The sequence below is a fragment of the Phalacrocorax aristotelis genome, chromosome 1 (genome assembly GCF_949628215.1).
Source record: "Phalacrocorax aristotelis chromosome 1, bGulAri2.1, whole genome shotgun sequence".
Classification (NCBI taxonomy): domain Eukaryota; kingdom Metazoa; phylum Chordata; class Aves; order Suliformes; family Phalacrocoracidae; genus Phalacrocorax; species Phalacrocorax aristotelis.
Genome location: NC_134276.1, coordinates 4579945 through 4604607, shown reverse-complemented (window position 1 = coordinate 4604607; position 24663 = coordinate 4579945). Strand labels below are relative to the sequence as shown.

The window sequence follows — 24663 nt, the reverse complement described above, 5'->3', positions numbered from 1 at the left end:
GATTCCCATGGGAGAAGATTCCCCCTTTTTTTGCTAATAAACGATGGAGCTGCTCCAAAGTGTGGGGAAGAAGATAGCACATGAGCACGCTCTGCCCTGCACCCTCCTAGGGATTATTGCTAGTAGATTTCTACTACTCCCACCTGAAAAAAAAATCTCATCAGCCATAAGTTATAATTGGCATGAAGTCAGCAGTGTGGTCCGAGGTGTTTGGTGGCCTTATTTGCCTGGTCAGATCTAAGGAGCCCTTGTCTGTGAGGTCCGTTGCACCAGCTCGCCCTTACCAGCATGGATTGGGCATCATGGGGAATTTCGTGCCACTCAGAGATGCCAAGCAAACCTGGCACCTTTGCTGTGACCATCAACAGGAGCGCAGGAATTTAGCTACACCCGAAAACCGCCACCCTCCCAGGGGTATAATTTCATTTCCATGGGATATAGGGAGTTGTAGTCCCAGCCTCTACCTAAGGTGGGGAAAGCTGACATCGCGGCTCTGGTGAAAAAGGCCATTCTGAGCAACAATTTCCAAAGGAGGCTGAGTAATTATTTCACTCCGATAAGCCCAGGAACATTGTGTGAAGCTATGTGCACACAGCAATAGTCGAGCGCTCTGAGCAAGGGAATTCAGAGCTGTCAGCAAGGAGGGAAATACCACTTTGGGGGATTGAAAACATTCATAAAATATTCCTGGCTCCCAGCCTAGTCCATCCTGTTGCCGGCCGTGCTCACAGTTGCATATTTTTGCTTTGGCGATGGAGTCGCAGAGACGCTTTTTCCCCTCTTTGCTGCAACACATGGCCAAAAAGACACACCTTAACCTGGACTAGTGAGTGCCGAGCCTTTGGCCAACCAAAGCCTGCCCAGCACTGTGGGGTTTTGCAGGGCTGTGCTGGCTTGTTCCCCCTGAGCCTCTGGCTTGCTTTCTTGCAGGTACCAGCACAACAGCTGTAGCGCAAGCCCAGCAAGATGTATGCAGGCAAGGCATGCTGCTGACATGGAATTTTAAGTTGCGGGTGTCCAACACCACATTTTCCAGACCGTGAGAGTCCAATTCCCCAAACTCAGAGCAGAACCGGCCAGGAAATGTGGGGTTAAGATGACACTTCCCACATGGCCCCAGAACATAACCTTAACTCTGTCCCCCTGGGAATGGCAATAGGAACTGGAACAGGATCTTAACCCTCCTTGGCTGTATTTGATACATTCCCTCAACATAAACTCAAGATCTCAACATAAAGCCAAGGGATTTGAAGGCTACTTTTATGCTGTTAAATAAAGGAGGGACACAGGTTTATACATAGCCCCAAGGTGGATGGCCATGAGGGATAAGGAAGCGTCATTCTTTTTGGCTTGTGGCCAGATCGAGTTGAGAATCTTTGATCATGATGCGGGTGGGACCGATGCCTGGAGGCGTCTGGATGGGATCCCCTGGAGGCTATTCACTAAGTACCCTGCATGGACACGGGAAATGAGTGTTGGGCCTCATCACCTGGGAGCTGGGCACTGCGGCATGGCAAGTTGAAATGGCTTTGGGACCTCTGGCCTGTAATCCAACCTGTATGCATTGCCCTCACGGGGACCTCTCTCTGCTTCAGGCCAACATGAGAGCGCAAATGTCTGGACTTTTCCTTTTAGCATGTACTAGTCATCAAATACTATTTTTCTGCCTCAATTTTCTTTCCTGCCTCTTTTTCTGCCCTCCAGCAGGACCCATTGTCACCGTGTGACCTGAGTGCATGAACTGCCATTTTTTGCTAGTGCAAAAAAACCCCACAACATAAAAAATACAGAGCAATCTTGGCAGTCCCCGTCTGCAGCCACAGGATTTATCCTCCCAGCCCTGTGAAACAATCCATCTCTCACCTGCTATTATGGAGTTCATCTCACAGACCTAATGGAGTACGTGAGCCCTGAATTGGCTCCCACTAATGTTCTCGGTGGCCGGGTCGCTGTGGGAAGCAAGCTGGGAATTCATTTTGAAAATCAATGCAGATATCGATAGAACTGCTTCCCCCAGGGAAACGGTGTGCTTTTTACCAAGCGTTGCTGCCTGCTCCCCTTTGTCCCCCGTTTTCTTTTACGCAGCCGGAGTAGCCACGGAGTAATTCATCCTGCTTTCAATTAGTGTGTCTTTTGTGCAGTGCTCTCCGGTATCCCTAGATCAGACTGGTTACTGGGAAAAAATTAGGGTCTCCTGGCAGTGCAGGATTCACTGGGCTCCTCAAAGTGTTGTGATTTGAATTTTCTGTGCCCCAGCATGATGCTGGGGACTGTCTTCTCCATGCAGCCCCTGCTCTGCCCTTGGGTTGTGTTGGCACAAATAAATTGGTGTAATTTCTAACTTCCAGGTGTATTTTGGCCCGCTGTGGCTTTTCCATGCACATTCTACATGAAATGGCAAGTGCAGAGCCTGCAGGGGTAGTGTTGGAGGACTGGTCAGGGCAGAGGAACCCCAACCCAGCGCAGTTCACCATTGTCCTCAGAGGCAACCTTCGTGCTGGGATAGAGACACACCACCAACCTGCCATCCACACACCATTCTTGGAAGAGTCTTGGCCAAAGCCCAATGTCATGGGCAATTCTTGGCTGTGATTTGAGAGGTTGGAAGACCGGGGAGGCTGTTCCTGAGAGGCACTTTGAGTGTGGCCCCCTGGTTTTGATAGAAACGTGAGTATGGGCTCTACCACGCTGGATGACCTCAAATCATTTGATTTAGGACTAACGTTTGGAACTCATAGAGCTCTCAAGATGCCTTTTCCAGTGGGGTTCAGTCTGCACTGCTATGGGATAAATATTTAATAAGAATGAGGGTCAAGGCACTGTTTCATCCAAAGACACCAAGATGGCCATTTACTCCCATGAAAAGCACCAAGGGATCTTTAATGCCCATGCAAAGAAGGCAGGAATCAGAGTTTTAAGCTCTCATCCCCCACCATTAATGTCAATGTTAAATATTGATCCTTTCTGTGTTTAGCACAAACCAAACAACACAGTCGAGCCGTACTCTTTGGCTTTTATTAATGTACTTTTTCTGCATCGGGTCAAGTTTGCAGTAATGCCAGGAAAAAAAAATGTAGCAGCAGTGAACAAACGGCAGACAGATCAATTTTGTATCTTGACACGATTCAGAAGGCGGTGAAAAATTGCCCTGTGTGGAGCAGGTCCTTGTTCGAGCCACAACAGCCATTTCACAGAGAACTCATTTCTCTGCGGCGTAAGCGAGTCAGACCCAAAATTTCTGTGAGGACCTGGGATTTGAGGGAAGAAATGGAAAAAAGAAGTTGGAAATCTGTAAAATCCCCCCTCATCCCCATGTTGCAGCAGGTTCCCTGTGAAAGCCCAGCTAGAACCCAACCTGGCCACTGTTGTAAGGGATCACAAAAAATGTTTTTACAAATACATTAAGAGCAAAAAGAGAGCCAAAGAGAATCTCCATCTTCTGTTGGATATGGGGGGGAACATTGCCACCGAGGATGAGGAGTAGGCTGAAGTACTAAATGCCTTCTTTGCCTCAGTCTTTAATAGTCAGACCAGTTACCCCAGGGTATTCAGCCCCCTGAGCTGGAACGCAGAATAAACCCCCCATAATCCAGGAGGAAGCAGCTGACAACCTGCTGCTCCACCTGGACACTCAAGTCTATGAGGCTGGATGGGATCCACCCAAGATGCTGAGGGAGCTGGCAGAGGAGCTCGCTGAGCCACTATCCATCATTTATCAGCAGTCCTGGTTACCAGGGGAGGTCCCAGACAACTGGAGGCTTCCGAAGTGTTGCCCATCTACAAGAAGGGCTGGAAGGAGGATCTGGGGAACTACAGTCCTGTCAGCCTGACCTCGGTATGGGGGAAGGTTATGGAGCAGATAATACTGAGGGTGCTCACCAAGCACGTGCAGGACAACCAGGGGGTCAGGCCCAGCCAGCATGGCTTCATGAAAGGCAGGTCCTGCCTGACCAACCTGATCTCCTTCTATGACCAGGTGACCCGCTTAGGGGATGAGGGAAAGGCTGTGGATATTGTCTACCTGGACTTCAGTAAAGCCTTTGACACTGTCTCCCACAGCATCCTCCTAGAGAAGGTGGCTGCTCACAGCTTGGATGGGCATACTCTTTGCTGGATAAAAAACTGGCTGGCTGGCCGAGCCCAGAGAGCTGTGGTGAGCAGAGCTAAATCCAGCTGGCGGCCGGTCACGAGCGGGGTTCCTGAGGGGTCAGTGTTGGGGCCAGTCTTGTTTAATATCTTTATCAATGATCTGGATGAGGGGATCGAGGGCACCCTCAGTAAGTTTGCAGATGACACCATGTCGAGCAGGCCATTTTGTTAGGGTTTGGGTTTTTTTTCTGCATTCTGCATCAGCACCGAGTAAACACTATTATAAAGGGTGATTTCAGTGAACGACAATGAGTGGTTTTCACATGCAAGAAGTGCATCCATAGCAGGAAGACCCTGCATGGTCTTCTACATGGTCCTCTGCATCCAGAGATGGATCAGCTTTCCCGAAATATTCTGCAGGTTGTGGGTTTTCTGGGGTTTTGGTGGGGTTTTTTTGTTTTCTTTTTCTTTTTTTTTTTTTTTTTGTATTGGAGGTTTACAGCTTGGCTGTAAAAATTCACCCTTGGTTCAAATTCTTGGAACACAGTTATTAGGGGGCTGGAGTAGCCGGGTGATTATTCCTCACCTCTGGGATAATCTCAGTTGAAATTAATTTAATATTTTAAAGTGTATTTTTCCTTGAGCAAGGGAAGCAGGCACTAGGAGTCACACCTTCGGTCTGCATCCCATTTTACTAGAAGAAGACAGCAGGAACTGTTTTGAGGAATGGGGGGATGTGGGAATATTTTTAATCTCTGCTGTCATTATGTCTATCCATAGCCCCACCCCATGCCTCAGTTTACCCAACTGGAAAAAGATAGCAGTGATGCCCTTACACAGAGGGATAGGGATGACTTAAATCACATCTCTAAAGCCACCTACAAAAGGTGTCTAAGAAAAGACAGAAGCAGAAACTGCGATATGAAAGCTCTTCTCTTCCTTTTCCTTTTCAACAACCCACTGACCTCCCTGTGAATTGGGCTGAAATCCTCCAGGCATCCCTGCAAGCCACTAAGCATTGGATTCTAAAATATGATAAAATTCTAAAATATGATAAAACATTTATTTCCTTACATGGTACCTATAGTTGCATGTGTTCCAAGTAGAGGAGCCTGCTGCTGAATGCATCAATCAGAGCTATAAGCAAACCTCACCAACCTCCATAAATGCTGGAGCGTTTAAGTAAGGAAAATCCTGGGAACACAGGCTGTGGGGTCGCTGCGTGCAGCTGCTCACCAGTGTATTTTTACCCCTCACAGATACCCTGAGGACCATCGCCTCCATGAACCATGCGCCACGGTCCTCCCCGGCAGAGCTCAGCGGTGCCAGCCACCACCTGCTGCGAGAGCGCAAGTCCTCAGCACCGTCCCACTCCAGCCAGCCTACCTTGTTCACCTTTGACTCGCCTGCCAGCCACCTCCAGAGCACTCTGTCCGCCAGCGCCCCTCAAGACTACCTTTTCCTCCACCAGTGTATGAGCAGAAAGTCAGAAACCGCAAGGTATTGTAGCCTGCCTGGGAGCAAACCTTGGGGAGAGCTGAGGGAGGGCTGGGGGTGAGAGGCTCAACCCACCTCCATCCTTGGAGGTCTGCAAAACCCAGCTAGAGGAAGCTCTGTGCGATGGTCTCATCTCAGCGACCTTTCAAGATTCCAGCTTTCCTGGCTTTCTGGGTTGTATTAAAAACTGTGAATGGCCAGACCCAGAGGGTGGTGATGAGTGGCACAAGGTCTAGCTGGAGGCCAGTCATTAGTGGTGTAGCCCAGGGGTCAATACTGAGTCCAGTCCTGTTTAACGTCTTCATTAATGATCTGGATGATAGGGCAGATGGTGCCCCAGCCAGTTTGCTCATGGCACCAAGCTGGGAGGATTGGCTGATACACCAGAAGGACCTCAAGAGACTGGAGAAATGGGCCAGCAGAAACCTCATGAGGTTCATCAAAGAGAAGTATAAGGTCCTGCACCTGGACAGGAACAACAATATATGCTGGTGGCCATCCAGATGGAAAGCACCTTGGTAGAAAAGGGCCTGGGGGTCCTGGTGGACACCATGTTGAACATGAGCCAGAAATGGGTCCTTGCAGCCAAGAAGGCAAATGGTATCCAGGGTTGCATTAGGTAAAGTATTGCCAGCAGGTCAAGGGAGGTGATCGATCCCCTCTACTCAGCACTGGTGAGGCCACATCTGAAGTACTGGGTCTAGTTCTGGGCTCCCCAGTACAAGAGAGACATGGACATACTGGAGAGAGTCCAGCAAAGGGCCACAAAGACGCTGAAGGAACTGGAGCATCCCTCCTATGATGAAAGGTTGACAGAGCTGGGACTGTTCAGCCTAGGGAACAGAAGGCTCAGGGGGATCTCATCAATGTATTTATTTTATTATATATATAATCTATTAAGGTATTTATATAAATACCTGAAGGGAAGGTGCCAAGAAGATGGAGTCAGGATCTTGTCAGTGGTGCCCAGTGCCAGGACCAGAGGCCGTGGGCACAAACTGAAACACGGGAGGGTCCCTCTGAACATCAGGAAACACTTTTTCAATGTGAGGGTGACTGAGCACTGGCACAGGTTGCCCAGAGAGGTTGTGGAGTCTCCACCTTTGGAGACATTCAAAAGCCATCTGGGCACAGCTCTGGGCAACTGGTTCTGAATGGCCCTGCTTGAGCACAGGGGTGTTGACCAGGTGACCTCCAGACAGCCTTTCCAACCTCGACCATGCTGTGATCCTGTAGACGGAGCCCTAATTCCTGCTTTTAACCAGGAAAAAAAAAAAACCACAACTAGAGGGATGGGCAGGGTTTGCACCGCTCTGTCATTCATCCCTGCTGTAGCCCAGAGCTCGCTGGGCTTCGCGGCAGCCTGTGGTGCACGGTGTGGTATTTCTGAGGCAGCGACAGCTCTCCGCCTCCAGACCCAGCCGGTTGCCTTAAATAGCGAGGAGTTTTTTTGGCATGAAGAGTTTTGGCTCGCGAGTGAGGCAAGGAGGGAGGGAGGGAGAGGCAGTTGGAGCCCAGCTGTCGTGAGGTGAGAGCAGAGCCCAGGCTGCAGCCTCCGCTGGGCTTTCCTGCTGCAGCTGCTTTTCCCTACCCGAAAAACAAAAACAGAAAAGGCTCAGAAAAATTAACTTCAGATGGAGTTAATGGAACAGTGTTTAAAAAAAGGCCCTCTGATGCTCCAGCTGTGAGGATACCTAAAAGCCACCCTCCAAAAGCCCGAGCGTGGCTGGGACACTGAGGAGGAAGGAGCAAGCACCGATGCTTTGGTGGGCAGAGACAAACTGGCTGGTGGCAGCTTCTGCAACTGAGCCAGAAATAATCACCCTGATCAATTCCCAATGCATGGGGCCAGGCAGCAGGACTGCTGGGAATCTCTCCCCTTTCAGCTCCAGAGCATTTACTTTATTCATCCATAAAATGAGGGTAATAGTAGCTAATTGTTGGGCAAAGCTGAATAATTAACCCATGAGATGCTTCAAGTCCTCAGCTGGAAGGACCAAACATCTCCCAGGCAGACTGAGCTCCAAAGGCAGCAGGGATTCAGTTGTCATATCACAGCATCACTTGTTTTTTCCCCAAATAAGCCCTATTCCTGAGCGCCATCTCGTGCTGGCTCCATGAAACAGAGTCCCTGTTGTCCCTGCAGAGCATCAACCCCGCCGGAGTGGTGTTACCAGCATCTCCAGCTTTTCCTATAGGGCTGGCACTTCCCCAGTGATTTGCTGCAACTCAACACACCCCCCCCAATAACTATTTCACTTTTTCCCAGCGTGGTGATTGATACAAGGCAGGACTTTCCTCCATAGGGAGACGTTTAAATGGGGCTGTCTGAGCTCTTTCTGACTGTGAGCATGTGGTCCCCAAAAGGCTGACCCATGTGTGGTTATACCTCTGCAAGCAAAAAGACCCAGCCCAAGACTACCTGTCACCCTCTCCTGGTGCATGCGCATTAGCTCTCCGTGGCAGGGTAACCCTTTTTTGGAGCTTTGTGGTATTTTGTTCTTCCATGCTGCTTCATGTGGCTTGGAGGAAGGCATCATCATCACCCAAGTCCAGCACTGCCACATCATGCCCTTGTGTCCCAGTGCTTCCACAGCAATGCTCGCATTTCCCTGAGTCTTGTGGGATGGGCATGGAGATGGGGGAAGAGAAAAGACCAAGTGAGCAATTCAATCATCCCTTGAGTCGAGAAAATACTATCTGCTGGGGTCACAGGTGCAGAAGGCCAAAGCCATGGGGCTCATCATCTTCTGCAACATTGGGGCATTGAAAGAGGAAGCAGCAGGAGGGATAAAGCAGGAGATGAAACATCTTGGAGGGAATCAGTGGAGTTGCGGTGGCTAATGAGCAGTTGTTAGAGGACTGAGGTCTCCCCAGTGCTTGCCCTCCATCCTTGCTGGTGTCCCCGAGCATGACCACAATACAAATCAAGAAGTCATTAGCAAGGCATGGACCTAATGACCACACGGCTTAACTCACCTGGGGGATCTCAAGGGTTTTTATAAATCTCAATTCATCCCTGAGGTTCATTCCTACCTATCTGCAGCTGGTATCAGGGCTGCAACTCCCAAATCCCTTGCTTCCCCAGGGCTTGCCCTGCAAGAAGGAAAGGTGGTGGCATGGCTGGAGGCTTTGAAATAAACCCCATCAGGAATTTTTCCAGTCCCTCTCAAACATGTTTGTAAGGCAGAGGTGAGAGTAAGCCTCCCTCCTGCACTGCGGATGGGCAGCCGACGTACGATGACGATGCTGATGGGGTGGCTGTCAGTATGAAAATTGCCCATTTGGAGTAATTTATGACTGAATTGTGCCTGCCCATAGCCCCACCATAGAGCTGGATACATGTACCTCCCACCCCAAGACTGGGTGATTTTGAAGGTGTTTCAGGACAAAATGGGTTGTGGGCACATTTGGAGTGGTCTGAGATGTTCCCATCGCACTGGGGTTGGGCAATACAGGTCAGGAAGGTGACAAATAGGGGGAGAAGAGCTTGGCGTACCCAGGAACGGGCTTTCCCCCCATCTCAGCCCTTTTTCCCTTTCCTCTGCAGGAGTGCCAGCTTCTCCCAAGCCACAAGGTCCGCCTTCTTCATGCGGAGTGATACAGCGGTCCAGAAGCTCTCACAGGGCAACGGGCACTGCGTGAACGGGGTCAGTGGGCAGCTCCATGGCTTTTACAGCCTGCCAAAACCCAGCCGGCACAACTCAGATTTCAGGGACAGTGCATATGACCTCCCACGCACCTTTGGTTCCTACACTCACCCCAAGTCGAGCTTCACCAGCTCTGAAACAGATAACGAGGAGGTCTACACCTACAAGACTCCCAACAACACTCTATGCAAGGAGTTTGGCGAGCTCTCCACGGACTCCTATGACATCCCTGCCACCCCACTGTCCATCTACCAGATCCCCAGGACATTTACATTGGACAAGAACCACAATGCTCTGGCCGTGGCTGCCAGCGACTCGCCTGCCGCACCACCCCCACGGCCCCCCAAACCCGGGCAAACAGAGCCACAGTGGGGCAGCCCGCTCCAGCGGCCCCAGCCCAGTGAAAGCTTAGGGCTGGCCCCCATGGCAGCCACCATTCCCCGCAGAAACACACTGCCAGCAGTGGAGAACAGCAGGCTGCACCGAGGTGAATTTGGGTATGGGGAGCAGGGGGTGGCTTTGTCCTATCTAGCTGCCTTGGATGGGGCAGTCCCACTGGATTGTGGTAGGGCTGGGGCAGTTGTTGGCATCACCCAGGAGGCTGAACACAAAAAAGGTCTCCCTAGTCAGGATCTAGCCCTGGTATTTGTATGCAAGGGGCACGGAGAGGCATCCCCAAGGCTTTTCCTACCCAAGCTGCTCAGCTGGCTCTTGGCTGTTTTGTGCCTTGGACCAAAATCCCAAACCTGCTTGCCTGTACAGCCCTTCACCAGAATTCGGTGATTTGGGCTATTTTTAGCTTGCTTTTAGTTCAGTTCATAACTAGGATTATCAGAATGCTTGTCAGCCTGGAGCTACCTTGGTTTTGCTCACCAGACAGGAACATAATTTTGCACATCTTCAAGACCCGACACACCCAGTGCAGCAGAGATGCCCTTCCCATTGGCCATAGATGGGCCATGGATGAGCTTGCCCTTTCCAGATCCTGTGCCTAGGATGAGATAGTTGCAAAGTAACTTAGAAGTGGTTGGAGAGGAAACTGTAAATGATACACACAACTCCCTGAAATGCCTCTTCCATCTCCTCCTACCTAAATACCAACATTTAGGCTGAGATCAGACCCATGCTCAGCAGTAGATAGACAAGTCTAAGAGCTTAGCAGCCCATCCTCACTGTGTCCTCCCCTTACCAGAGGCTGCCAGCCCTTAGGTCTGCCGAGCAAGCTGTAACACAGCTCTCCCTTAACCCGGTTTTGTCACCATGTTCTACCTCATCTGGCACCTTCACCCCTGGAATCTTGCAGCACTTTGCGAGAACCAGGTTTGGTCCGTGCAGCACATGCAGTTGTGTTGTCACATCAGGGAGATGCTAATTGGGAAGGAGCATAGCAGGGAGTCTGTGACAGGCTAATAACCACATCTTCTCTCAGTCATCAAGAATAGAGAACACCCTTCCAGTACCTGGATTTTGTTTTCAGGGGCCCCTTTTATTAGCAGTTGCACTGGGACACGTTGTGCATTTGTGGTTGTGTTGCAGCTTCTTCTTGTGAGACGTATGAATACCCCCCGCATGGAGGCAGCAGTGCTGTGCAGTCAGTCGAGTCGATGAACGATGGGTACAACTCCTACCTGGTGAGTTGGCCTTGGTGTTGGCCACCATGCTATAGGCACCATTTGCACCTTATAGATTCAGAGATAAGTCAGTTCCAGGTGGAACCTCACAGCCCAGTCCGGCGGAGCTAAGTCAAGAAAAGAAGGGTTTTATTACTGATTCATTTAAAACCATGGTGGCCTGCAGGGTAGAGATGGAGGGACAACCACCTAATGCAGCACTGCATGCAGAGCTTTGCTTGGGTGCTTCCACAGAATGTATCTGCCTGGAGCTTTGACCCAAAATAAGTGCCCAGGGGTTTGGCTTCTCCAAAGCCTGGGATGCTGCTGAGCTGAATAATGACATGTTGCCTAAACAACCTCTTCTGTGTACTTTCTAAGATTTCCTGAGCTGGAAATGACATTAAAGCAGCCTTTCATATTGCATTTTAGTCATGGCCAGAGCCCAGGGAAAAATTACTTTCTAGGTTAAGCATGCTTCAGCAGCTCACTGATCATGAGAAGAAGCTCAAGTCTGGGTGATTGAGACCTTCCCCTGAACTCAGGATGTTGCAGTGTCTTGGAAACAGTGGAGGTAGACCCTCTCAGTGTAAACTGATGGCCAAAGAGGGCATAGACTATCCCTTCCCTCTGCGCTGAGACTTTAGAGCTAGTCCCACCCTAGGTGTGTGTTCGGTGATGATGAGATGAAGGGTTTTGTAGTGGGATGGGGTTGACCAGTGTCTGATGCTCACAGCACATCCACCTGCTTGTCTCCCAGCAAGCCAAGGCAGCAGTGGCCCGCTCCCACAGCACTGACTCCGAGGACAACTACGTCCCCATGAACCCCGGTTCCTCGCCCCTGATCCACACTGAGAAAGCCAATGACAATGCCCAAAATCTCTACATCCCTATGAGCCCTGGGCCGCATCACTTTGACCTGGTGGGGTTGTCCTCAGCCACCCTCCCCGTGCATAAAGGAGGAGCCATGGCACAGTGCCACAGACGCTTGAGTGAAATCCAACCCCCACCAGTCAACCGCAACCTCAAACCCGACCGGAAAGGTAAGAATGGTTGTTTGTGGGCAAACCTTTCCAGAAACCCTTCTATTCTTGTAATACTTTGGACTACATCTGTCACCTTGTGCACACTCAGTAGAGTCCTATGTGGGGCGTGCTTTGCTACCTATGTCAAACCCTTCTCGGCTTTTACAGGCAACATGTGTCACAGGCAGGATCTCACCCCCTTTGCATTTACCCCTCCCTATGCTCCACTCCAAAATCTCTGTCTTATATTCAGATGATGCAAATTTCTCCTACTGTTTCCTACTGGCTGGACCTAGACAGCTCTTCCCTTAGGGCTTTGCCTACATCCTCCAAATCCCTTCCCAGATCATTTCATGGCAGGTCATCAAGAAGATGCTGAGAAGGGCTCCTGTCATTAGGGTGTCAACACCTAACCCCATCAACATGCTAGGCGAGGGCTGGGGCTGGAGGACAGCAGTCTTCTCTTCCACCTAATGAACAACCCATGATGAGAAGAGCTTTCATGTTACCCTGCAGATGTCCTTTCCCATTCTTTATGAGGAAACACTCTGGTTGGAGGCAGCTGGTCTTGTTGCCATCTAATGGGTTATCACAGCCCCCTAATTAATAGTCTTATTATACTCTGGGTTTGGGCATTTTTAAAAGCTCTCCATTCCCTGGGAGGGACATTGCCCTTTTGGGGCCACCCATCCACTCCGCAGCTGTGGTTCAGAGGGGAAATTCACTGATTTCCCCCAGTCCTGGCATAAATGAGTGCAGGGATTTTGGGTGGGGGTATTTGTCATCAGCAAGGAGGGCTGGGGTTACTGATTAGCAGAACGGGAAGCAAATAGCAAGTTGTTGGGGACCCTCTCATGCCAGTTGTGGATGCCAAATTATAGGCACATGCTGCCTCTGAATAAAGGCTTTTCCCCTCCCCAGCAAAGCCATCACCACTGGACCTGAGGAACAACACTGTCATCGATGAGCTTCCCTTCAAATCACCAGTCACAAAATCCTGGTCCAGGCCAACGTGAGTAATGGCTGGGGTATGATTTCTTTCTTTGCCCCAACAGCAGATCTCTGGCCTTGCTCTCACGGCCATAAGTAGCCATGGTGTCACCTCTGCTACAGATTAATCTCCTCTGGTTGAGTGTAAGGGGGATGTCAGTTGCTCTTCTGCCTTGGCTTGCTGCAGAGTTTTCTTCTAGCCCACCATCTCTTTTTGTTGAAGGGGCATGTTTCTCATGGGTCATCTTGAGTCAAGCTAGAAGTGAGCCCAGACTTTGGACGCAGAGCAGAATTTCCCCAAAAGCTGGATGATCCCTTCAGCCCTCAATATGTTCTTTTTCAATTTTAGAAAGAGGAGCTGAGAGCTGGGTCATGCCATGCAAATATCTGCACTGGGATGAAAGCCTTGCCCAAGACCCTATCCCCATCAGGCACCAGCAGGAACTATCTGGGAAGAGGGGCATTTATGGAGTAATTCTTTCCTAAAATATTCTGCCACACCATGGCAATTCAGGGCTCAGGGGCTCCCTTGGTCACAGCATGGCCAGACTTAGGAGCTGGGTCAGATGCTGTCAAAGCAGAGGTGTTCCTCTCTTTGACCCTCATGAGCATAGTCAAGTGTTGCAAGATCCAGAGCCATATTCCCCACATCACAGCTGGTGGCAGGATGATAAATTTGTTTAGGTCAGGATTTCACATGAAAGCCCAGCATGTGGTCGAGCAGCTAATTAAGAACCCTTGAAAACATTTCCTATTTCTGGGTTCTGACACCACCCAGAGAGCTGTGGCTCTGACAGAGGACCTGTGGTCCACCATGACTCGTGACCCAGCTGATCCACCCCAACTTGGCAGCACTGGGGGCACAGGGCATGATTTCACATCCAGCTCTTCCCCAAAAAGCCCGCTATAGTCCCAAAATGCAGGGTGACACTCACAGGGTCTGACTGAGCTGTGTTTTGACTGCCTTGAAAGCAAAGCCTAGCCTGAAGGACGTCTGCAAAATGAAACCAAAGCACTTCAGAGCAAAGTCTGCCAGCCAAAAATAACAGGATTTGCACAATTCCAGTTCTGCTACTAATTCATGTTCTGATGTTGTCCAATGAAAGGCAGAAGCAAAGCGTGGCTGCTATGACTCCTCTAATAAATTGGATTGTGTGGAGACTGACCGCAGGGCATGAGCACTGCGTGCTGAAATCACTGCATCAGGGAACAGCGAGCGGGGTTTGATTGACAAGACATCCAACCCCAGAGAAGCTAATGGATTTTTCCCTTATCAGCTAATCATATGACCCTGCCTTTACTGCAAGGCAACAAATAGCTTTTCAAGATGTGAGCTTTAATGCCAGATGCTGATTGCATTATGTTATTCTGTATAATCAGATTTGGCCAATTGAAAGCAAGACGACGTCTTGGAGGTTTTGTTTTCCAGCAAAAAAAATCAGGTAGGGCCTTGCACAGTAAACAAATCCTGGAGCTGTGGTGAGGCTGAAGGGGAGAAGCTCCACCGAGGCTGGCCCTGCATCCTCCGCAATTAAATATTTCCTGTGAGATAAAAGAGTTCATGGACCCTGATTTATGTAGCTGATAGCAGTAGAGTTGTGGGTACATAGCAAACAAGGTGTTGTTATTAAGAAGACCTAGGAAGAAAAAAACGCGAAGACCAAATCCAGTGAATCTCTGACCCGTAGGAAGGTCAGGTTAGAAGAACCTCAATGCCACCAGCTCTTCCTCATGCCCGGTCTCAGCATGGTGATGGTTGGAGGCATCAGGTGCTGCCCTCTCCCATCCCTCCTTGGCAATGGACAAGCAGCACCTGCAACCACCATTAACGTATTGACCCTTGTCCTTACAGCCAGAGCTTCAACGCCGGCTCTTTGCAATATTGTCGCCCTGTCTCCTCCCAGAGCATCACCAGCACTGACTCGGGAGACAGCGAGGAGAACTACGTGGCAATGGTAAGGGCCCCACAGCTAAGATACATGGTCCTGGCAGGACATACACATTTCCCAGCTCTGCAAACACATTCCTAGCTCATGACATGGAAGTGCTCAGCTAGCACTGTGTGGTGTACATCCTTACGTACATCCCTACATGCACAAAACAGTGGCTTTCATTCCTAAAATGACATGTCCCATCGGGGTTTTAACTGTATATGAGAGCAGGAACATATATCACCTACTTTGCCAGGAATTAAAAGGGGATAAAAATGTCTATGGACTGTCATAGTCTATTTTACTAATTTAAGTTGATTTTTTTCAGATTTTCTTCCCCCTAATAGCTGCTGTCATCATGTTTGTGTAGCGGGCAGGGGCTATCAGAGCAGCAGCAGGGAGTGGCACTGCTTACAGGGAGGGGATTTTGTCTCTCTTTGCAAAGCTGCTGACTTGAAGCATATTTTTGACCCTGTGTAACCAAGGGCGGGTGGGGGGGGTAGAGGAAATCTGTGCTCTGCGTAGCATGGTTGTGATTAGCGAAGACCCCAGAGCTGGTTGGGCCTCACTGAGGTGTGGTCCCTGGGAAATGCTGAAGCCCACGTGTGATGTCAGCCATGTGAATAAAATCAGCACAAAGGCAGCAGAACTGCTCCAATACATAAAATCAAGACCATGAGCTTGAAATATTTGTTAGCACTATATACAATACATACAAGTCCCCCAGTGGGTCTGCACACCCTGGTCCCAGAGAGGTAAGGCTGAGACCTCTTCTAAAAGTGCCACTGAGGCATTTCATTGCCAGATTTGTGTTAACTCCTGTTTTTTCCCTTCTTCCCATTTTAATTCTCATTATCTTTCCTGTCTTTTTCCCGCATTAGCAAAACCCCATTTCTGCTTCTCCTGTTCCTAGTGGCACCAACAGCCCAGCACCTAAAAAGAGTTCGGGGAGTGTGGATTATCTGGCCCTGGACTTCCAGCCAAGCTCACCAGGGCCACACAGAAAGGTACAGGGGATTTTATAAACTTCTGATTAAAAGTGATGCATTTTTAAAGGGGTTTTATGCACATTGGCCACAGCACGGCCCAAAGCCCTGGGCAGGGCTGGCAAGTGGCACAGTAACCTCAAAGGCGTGATTTTTCCTGCAGACCCACTGTTATATTTACCCTAGTTCAGACTCAGCCTCTGCTGCATGTCTGTACCCTTGCTGGAAGTGCCACCAGAAGTGTGGATGTGCAGGGGTTCAGGGATACTGGTGAGACCAGAAGATTGTATATTCAAAAGCTGTAGGAGGTATCCCAAGAAGTATCAGAATTTTTTTTTCCTCCTTCAGAACAATAGGTCCTCCAAAACCTAACTTGGGTTTTCTACCTGAGATACTTTCAGGACCTCATTCAGAAAATGCTGGGCCCTTGTCTCCTGCCAGTCAGGTGATTTTAAAGGGCGCCATTTAGGCAGGAAAAGTACAAACTGCTTTCAAAAAGTGAAGCTGTGTTTAAAAGAGAGATTATGTTGAACTGATCAAGCCATCGCTTTGGTGTGGAAGAGCTGTGGGGAGAAGATGGGTTGGGAATGGGATGCCTCTGCTTGTAGAGGCAGACGAAGTTCCAGGATTCAAGAAACTATGGAAAAAAAGTATCTCCTCCTTCCTCAGCAGGTCTCCTGCGTGAACCTGCAAACATATCTGTTGTTTTGGGGATGAAAATGATCTGGTGCCATAGGTGTGTAGAGCCAGCACAGCTAAGAGGGATGGAGCTGGGATTTTTGTGGGTACCTATAAGAGTTCTTCAGGTCTTTACAAGAAAATGTGCAAGATACAACACTGAATTTGCAATATCAGCAGTTGATACCACAACTGCAACCAACATGTCCCAGAGTTGGTGGGAAGGTAGAGACCCAGGTGTTGTTTGTACCCTCCCATTGCACTGCAGTCTCATGCAAGCAAGATGCAGAGCAGCCTGAAATCTTTCATCCAAGACCCTTCAGGAGGTGAGAGGGAGGGGGATGAGCTATGAGTCTGCAGGAAAGCAGAGGAGGTGCCGGTGGACTTGCAGCACCCACAGTGCCGCTGCGGGAAGGAGCGAGAGGGAAGAGCAGGGAGCTGATCAGTGACCAGGCGGTGGCCGTGTTTCTTCTCCCCACAGCCCTCCACCTCGTCAGTCGCCTCGGATGAGAAGGTTGATTACGTGCAAGTGGACAAGGAGAAGACACAAGCGCTGCAGAGCACCATGCAGGAGTGGACCGACGTGCGGCAGTCCTCAGAGCCCGCCAAGAGCATGAAGCAGTAGCATCTGGGGCAGGCAGTGAAACAAGCAAATGTCCCGGCAGTTTTCCCCATCTGGGGCCCCACCGGGCTGCCAGCTCCACTTGGGCTGGGTTTCTAAGACTTGTCTGCAGAGGGGAGGGGATCTTCATTATTTTTTCCTTTTAAGACAAAAAGAAACTTAATTTCAGGGGAAGATTTGGCAGATACTGTTTGCCAGTGATAAAGCCCAACTATGTTCGGTGGCTAGGTTTGTGCTTTAGCTGCTGGATGCACTATCCAGGAACTTTGACTTAGCAATACCAGGTTTCATCCTACACATCTTTTGCTTACAGCTGTTAAAGCCACCTTGTATGTGGTAACACTGCATCATCTCTCCCCATCTTCTTCCATACCATACCCCCAAACCATGCCATGCAGGTTTGCAGCATCTCTCATAGGACGTCATTCCCCAGCTCTGATTCCCCATTCTTTATGGTTGCTCTCCTCTCTGCCTCCTCCCAAACCCAAAACTGAGCAAGCACCATTCCTTTTGAAATAATTTTCATTGTCCCATATCTTGTAAATAATATGTTCAAAACCTTTGAGGACTATTCTCCTCCTGGCAGGACAGCCCCCATTTTTTAGTTGTGGTTGTTAACCTTCAGGAGCTTGAAGAGCATCCAGACTGTCCCATTGACCTGACTTGGAAGCCCAGGACTTGCCCCATCATACACACACATATATGCCTGCACATGCTCACACACATGCACACATGCATCAAACAGCAAGGTTTGTTGGGACATCTTCTGCTGTTGGTGCTCTCCAGCATCTCTCAAAGTCAATGGACTGGAGAGATTGGCTTTGGATGACAGAATTTAAGCCCTAACCCACTGCCTATTTGAAACCAATTGCCTGTGAATCTGGCCAAGAACCAAAATCTGCCCTTTGTGGCACCAAAAGAAGCCCATAGAGTGAGAGTCGTACATCCTTGGCCTCTGTGGTTGAGTACGAGGAGCACAGGGAGGCTCTGGAAACCCTGTATATCTGGACTGGCACAAGAATGAGTGACAGGGGGGAGTGGGAGGCTGTTGCAAGGATGAGAAGGTAGATGCTGTACTGCAGAGGTTGGTCTTGGGCAAGGAGGTCTGGTGGGGTGTATCTTGGAGACAGGAATAGAGTAATTGAAATGTTGGCTGATGGTGAGGCCTTAGACTTGGGAAGAAGCTGGTCAGGAGAGACAGGGCAAGGTGTTTCAATGTTAGTTTTAATGTAGCACTATGGTTGGTTTGTGGCGGGGGCCACATCTTCGCATCTTCAGCAATGTTTCTTCAACAGAGAAATGGGACTTGTTGACGTTAATGACCCTAGGCTCTAATTATGGATGTGAATCTGCTGTTGCCCCTTGCCAGCATCCTTGACACATCCAGGCTTCAATATTGAGGCTGGACTAGATATTTTCTCCCCATTTTCAGCAATGTTTCTTCAACACAGAAATGGGACTTGTTGACATTAATGACCCTAGGCTCTAATTATGGATGTGAATCTGCTGTTGCCCCTTGCCAGCATCCTTGACACGTCCAGGCTTTGGGATTGCTCCCCAGGCAGCTGCCAGGCGCAGAGAGCTGAGAAGGAAGAGACAGTTTATTGCAGAGATAATAATTCATGATCTCATGAAAACAGGAAGGACTAATGATTGCCATGGAGCAGCCTGATTGCCAGACAGCAAGCATTGACATGGATAAACAAGCCAACCGCAAACCAAAAGCCAAACAAAGGAGACATTAGAAAAATTAGGTAATAATATTTATTAAACAGCTGGAGCTATTCTTTCTGCAAGCTGAACCCCTCCCAACGCCATGGGCTCTACATTCCACCAACACCACCAAGTTGTATTGATTATTGATGCTTAAGTGTTAACACATTTGTTTAAGCTTGGCCTGAGTCTGGAAAGGGCCAGACGTCACCCACACAGGGATAGGATAACAGTCCCTTAAGGGCTGTGTGCTGGTAAAATAAGTCTTGAACACCAGTTTACATTTTCTTCTCACATTCCATGAAAGGGAAGGATATTAATGGAAAAGCCCTGACAAAGCTTTTAAGACATTGAAGTGTTGGCCTTTTACAGAAATAATGAAGCAAATATTCTAATGCTCATGGTAAAAATAATAATCATCTAGTACAGAAAAAAAAAAAAGACCCAAAGGGGAAGATTTAGCACAGCCAGATGCTTTCTGATGGTCGAGGAGTGTGTTACAGCCTGCAAGGGCCTTTGCCTCTCATTGGGGGCTTGCACGCTTGCATGGTGAGATAATGAAATGAAGACCAGAGTGCAGTGCTTCGTATTTCTATAGACCCTTTCATCACTGCATCTCAGGGGAGACTAATCATTGGGCCTGATCCAGAGCCCACTGAAGTGTGCGTTCACCCGGCTGGGAACGAACTCCCCATCCCCACTAAAAAGCGAATGTAACTCAGGTGGGAAGCTGGTTTTTTCCTATTTCATCCTCTAAACTGCTAGGTGGACACAAAGGAAGATGAGAAAATGGCCCCTCCAAACTAAGTAGCAGCCTGTAGACTCTATGAATTGCCATAGAGACATGACTATATCAACCCCTCCTGAAAGCCGTTAAGTAATCAATGGCTGCAGTGGAAACAGTCATTCCTGATAGCTGCCGAGCTGATTACAGCAGTCCCTGATGATTAATGTTTGTGCAGTATTTAGTCTTAAACCATATTGAAAAGCAGCTGGTTTAATTACACGGACTGCCAAGAACTTTGTCCTGAAGGCATTGAGTTTATCACATCCACTCTATACTTGGATGCTCAAGTATGACTGACTCTTTTGTTAGATATAGGTATTTTAGGAAGCTGAGAACATTGCAAATGATTCATTTTAATTGCAATTAAAATGGCTTGAGTCTTCACGTCAGAGCCTGCTCTTCAGCTCTGTGGTCCCATTTAAGAAAAGGGATGTGCCTGCATGTGTGTGTGCTCATGGAGAAGGGTTGTCTGCGGAACAAGCATTATGACCTCAATCTTTAGTTTTATGAAGTACTAGGATCATGGCTCAAAGCTCTCCCCAAGCTTTAAAATCACTAAGCTGGTGGTTTTAAAAAGCAGAAGTCTCCAAAGGTATGAATCCCTTGCTGTAAGTGTGTGACTGCTGCTTACGTTTCCTCTGGCTGGTGAGATGTGTGAGCTGCCTTGGAGCTGATTTGCTCTGAACTGACATTTGAGTCTTTGGTGGGAAATACATTTCCAGCTCTAAATGGATGCCAGGCTTAGGCTTAGTTTCAAGTCAGGGAAGAAAAAACAGGTGTGAGTGCAGATTGTGCCAGGGCAAAGCTGTGTGTCTGGCAGACAGGGCCAAATCCAGAGCCAGAACCAAAAGGTAGCTAAGGCTTGGGTTGACTGGGGCTAACTGAGATGGATTTGGACACAGAGCCACCACCCACTGGCAAGGAGTATATATATTGGGGAACCTGGGGTTGGGAGAAGTGAAGCAGGAGCATTTGCCAGCAAGATTTGAGTCTTGGTCCTCACTATGTCCTCCTTTTGCATGAGTCTCAAGTCAGATCTACAGAGAAGATTTTGGGTTGTGGAGAGGAGTTTTTCTTTGTGAAGGCCATGTACTGGAGGGACGGTAACTCCCACCACTCTTGGGACTTACTCAGGATGACCTCGAGGGGGTCACCCTGCCCAACAACATGATTCCTCAGCACTCTGGCTTTCAGGGAACCCAGACCATGTGACCAGTTCTGATCTGGGCAGGAGAAGCCCTAGCAGAAGGGTGGTGGGGATCTGGCCATGCTGGGGGACACCTTGCTCTGGGGCTCCCTTGGGCTGATCATGGGGCAGCAATGCCACAGCCTCACAGGGTGTCACAAGAGGTTGTGCCATCTCTGTCCTTGGATCTTTGCAGGACCAGACTAGATCAAGCCCTAAGCAAGGTCAGACCCCATGGCTGACCCTGCTTGGAGCAGGGGCTGGGATTAGAGACATCTCTCCCCTCCTGATTTACCATGAGACCCTGTGCTGCTGGGGCTGAGTGGGGACTCCTCCATGTGAAGGAAGGGGCCAAAGGCAGTACCTAGAGTCCTATAGCATCCCAAACAGGACCAGGGCCTCTTCTTCAGCTATGAAGCCAAGCGGCAAGGCACAGCTCACCCCTAAGGCCATACCCCCAAGCAAGGTGGCCTAATCCATACTGGGGCCATCCCTTGCCCCTGGGAGAGGGGTGGCTGGCACAGGCCATGTCATCCAGGACACAGACACAGTCCAAGCAACTGCGGGACAGCTTGAACCTCTAAATTTGTTAGGATAGACATTGACCCAGGGCTCTCTGGAGCCCCATGTGAGCCTCTGCACTCTGCAGTCCCAGTCCCTTGAGCATATCAGGAAGAGTTGTCTCCTTCTGGCCACCCATCGACCGTACCCAGCTTGTATGTGGTGGTGGGCTTCAGTAGGAAGATGTTTAGGTAGCTCCCAGGTCCTGTCTGATCTTCCTGGCCTGGAAGAGGAATAAGGGGATGGTTTCTTCAAGTCACGCTTGCATTTTGTCATTGTATTCTCACCCGGTGACGTTGCTATTCCATGTAAAAGTTGACAGCTGCACTGTAATTCCCATTCTGTATTGGAGGGCTGTTACCTGGATGAGACAGGTACAGCGGAGCTGTGCCTGTGGAGAAGCTCCAGTTGTAACAGGAAGGGCGAAGAGCAGAGCCTAATCCCAACCCCAGCCAGGGACTGAGCCAGAGGACGTGCATAGCCATCAAAAAGCCATCAATAAAATCAGAGGGACCAGTCCAGCATCAAACCACAAGACCCAACAAAGCAGTTTAGGGCCCCCGATGAGTCTGCGTGCCTCTCTTCTCTGCCCAGAAAGCACTACCTGCCCACGTGTACGCAAAGATCTTGCAACTGTTAATGAGGCTTTTGCAGGTAGACTTGTGCACCTTTTGGTCATGATTTCTCCTTAGCCTGGAGCAGTTCATCCCTCCATCAGCTTGTCCTTGGTGTCTGATCCTTGTAGTCGTAATTTTATCTCCTCGTTTTCAACTCTTAGAGCTGTACTGTTAATCAGTGGCTGCTCTCTCAAAAAGTTGATATGTAGCAGGGTCTGACCAAACAGCTCTCGCCTTTCCAAGCCACAGCCACTTGATCCTGGCACACGGAGTCCAAATTTCAACACTAGCCAGTAACATCTTGAGCAGCAGCTGGACCACGTGGCTCTATCTCTTGAGCAAAAAGAGCTTCTCAGTGGACTTGCTTCCAATCAGCAGACTCTTAATTTTCAGTGCAGACCATTGCTAACGTATAATGTGTGCATTTGTAGGCCAGTGGGTTGACTATATGGGAGAGGTTTGCCCCAAGACCAGGAGATAAGAAGCCATCATTTTTCTTGTCGTTCTTTGGGTGACACAAGATTTTATCTTCAGGTGGGACAAGGGGTTCATCTGAACTCTCTGTATCCCGCTTTCTTTCCGGCTTGTGAAATGAAGATTTTTAGTACTTGTTTCTCAACCCCACAGACGTGGCATGAGGTAGAATGAATTTACATCGAATAATGCAAAGAGCTCTTTTGAGTCTGCATGCAACAGCTGGGCGGTGTGCAGTGCTACCCCATTGCCATGCCCAGCATTACACACAACACTGCACATCCCTCTCTGCAAAACTCATGAAAAAACCCTCATTCTTAATTACCAAGGTGGAAAAATCTTGGCAGGATTTTCTCCTGAGCGAGGGGGCGGGGGGGAAAAGCCATTTGCACAGTTTCAGCATTCAGCTGCCACATTGACCCTGAAAACACCACCTTTTGTTTGAGAGCCCTTTGGACGTGGTGGCTGACCCCCACGTGGTGGGGATAGGGAGCAGGACCCTGGGCTCCATGGGGAGCCCACCAATGAATCCCATAGGGTTAGGACCAAACCTTTAGAGTAGTTATGTCCCACTCAACCCAGCCCTTGGCGAAGTCAATGGGTCCCCGTTGACTTTGGGCATCATTGAGTGGGAACAGACCTGGCCAAATTAGGGTAGTTTTCTCCATTTATTTCTTAACCTGCTGCGAGGTGGGGGTCAGGGCCCTGGCTTTGAAGCCATTGCGTCGGCAGCCAATTCGCAGGGATGTTTTGTGTGTTTCAAAGCCTATGACTGTTCTTAAACAGGAGTATTTTTAATTTTTTTTCCCATTTGTAGAAGGAAGGACAAGAGTAATCTGTGGCAAACTGTACAGTACGTGTCTTCTTGTGGTGTCACTGTTTGAATGGTTATTAAGTTTTCAAATCACTGTGGACAGCTAATCACTTAAGTTATTAATTTATTCTTTGGGGTTTGTTGGGGTTTTTTTAAAGTAATTTGAAGCAATTATTTATCCTGTAAATCAGTCTTGAGTGAAGCCTAGATAATACTTTTTTTGCTGTTAATAAACATGGTACATGCCTGATGTGAAGGTGATCTCATTTTTAAGTACTGTCTGTATATGCAGCAGGAAAGCAATGGGAAAATAAAAGGATTATAATAAAAAGACATCTCTTACTGGTGACTCCCAGCATGGATTCAGAGTGGGGAGGGAAAGGGGAAATTAATGACCGGATTAAGTTGAATTATGCAGAACCTTTAAAGCTTCCAGAGCATCTTACCCGCATCTCACCAAGTATCTCCTACAGCTTCGGGTGTCCTGTCTGTGCAATGAGAGCCTTTAGGGTGGGGTTAGGGTTTTTCCTGATACTAGAACCCAGACCATGTGTTTTGCAGCTGCTAAAGTGAATTTCATACTATAGATCTGCTCCAGGGATACACTTTGGTGTGTGTAGGGTGAGGACAAATGCTGCCTTACCTACCCATCAGCAGCTCAGCACCTGTGAGCCCCAGCTCAAGACACCAAATCACCCATAAAACCTAAGCACAAGAGCAAATCTTTTTCCCCAGAGTTAAAAGTTAGCACGCACCCACCCCAACCCCCACTTCAAGACATTTATATCGACTTTAAAAGAAAAAGACACCTGGGGAAAGAAACCTCCCTACAGCACAGCCCCTGTAACCCCCTAGTTTAGACAAGAGTAGCATCACCTCACATCTGCAGCACATCTGAGATCCTGAACCTGGACCTGAGGACTCTGCTGTGGGCTCGTCTTGGCCAGAGGCATGTGTGACACTAAGGGCCATACTATCATACATTCTATAGGATATACTTTACCAATATACCATATACAAATATTACTGTCATTATTGACACTATTATTAATATAGTATATACTATAATTGGTATAGCATGGCTAGTAACATACTGTACTAATACTAGACTTCTGTAAGGCCTTTGATACAGCCCCCCTTAACATTCTTACCTCTAAATTGGAGACATACAAGTTTGCTAGATGGACCACTAGGTGGATAAGGAATTGGCTGGATGGACGCATCAGAAGAGTTACAGTCAATGGCTCAGTGTCCAAGTGAAAATCAGTAACGAGTGCCATCCCTCAAGGGTCCTTAGTGTGACCAATACTATTTAGTATCTTCATCACACAGTGATGGACAGTGGGATTGAATGTGTCCTTAGCAAAGCTGCCGATGACACCGAGCTGTGTGGTGTGGTTGATACTCTAGAGAGAAGGGATGCCATCCAGAGG

The 24663-nt window shown here is 48.9% G+C and overlaps 1 protein-coding gene across 3 annotated transcripts in view; it reads left to right on the top strand.

The window, feature by feature from the left end:
• The window catches only part of GAB2 (GRB2 associated binding protein 2), a 99016-nt gene extending 75536 nt beyond the window's left edge, over positions 1-23480 (top strand). For all 3 annotated transcript variants that reach the window (XM_075075577.1, XM_075075502.1, XM_075075651.1), the window contains exons 3-10: positions 5349-5589; positions 9137-9723; positions 10773-10867; positions 11607-11889; positions 12793-12883; positions 14714-14816; positions 15674-15799; positions 16938-23480. In XM_075075577.1, coding sequence (XP_074931678.1) covers positions 5349-5589; positions 9137-9723; positions 10773-10867; positions 11607-11889; positions 12793-12883; positions 14714-14816; positions 15674-15799; positions 16938-17081 — 1670 coding nt within the window. In that variant the 3' untranslated portion in view covers positions 17082-23480. The remainder of the gene's footprint in view (positions 1-5348; positions 5590-9136; positions 9724-10772; positions 10868-11606; positions 11890-12792; positions 12884-14713; positions 14817-15673; positions 15800-16937) is intronic.
• Positions 23481-24663: the final 1183 nt, after the last annotated feature.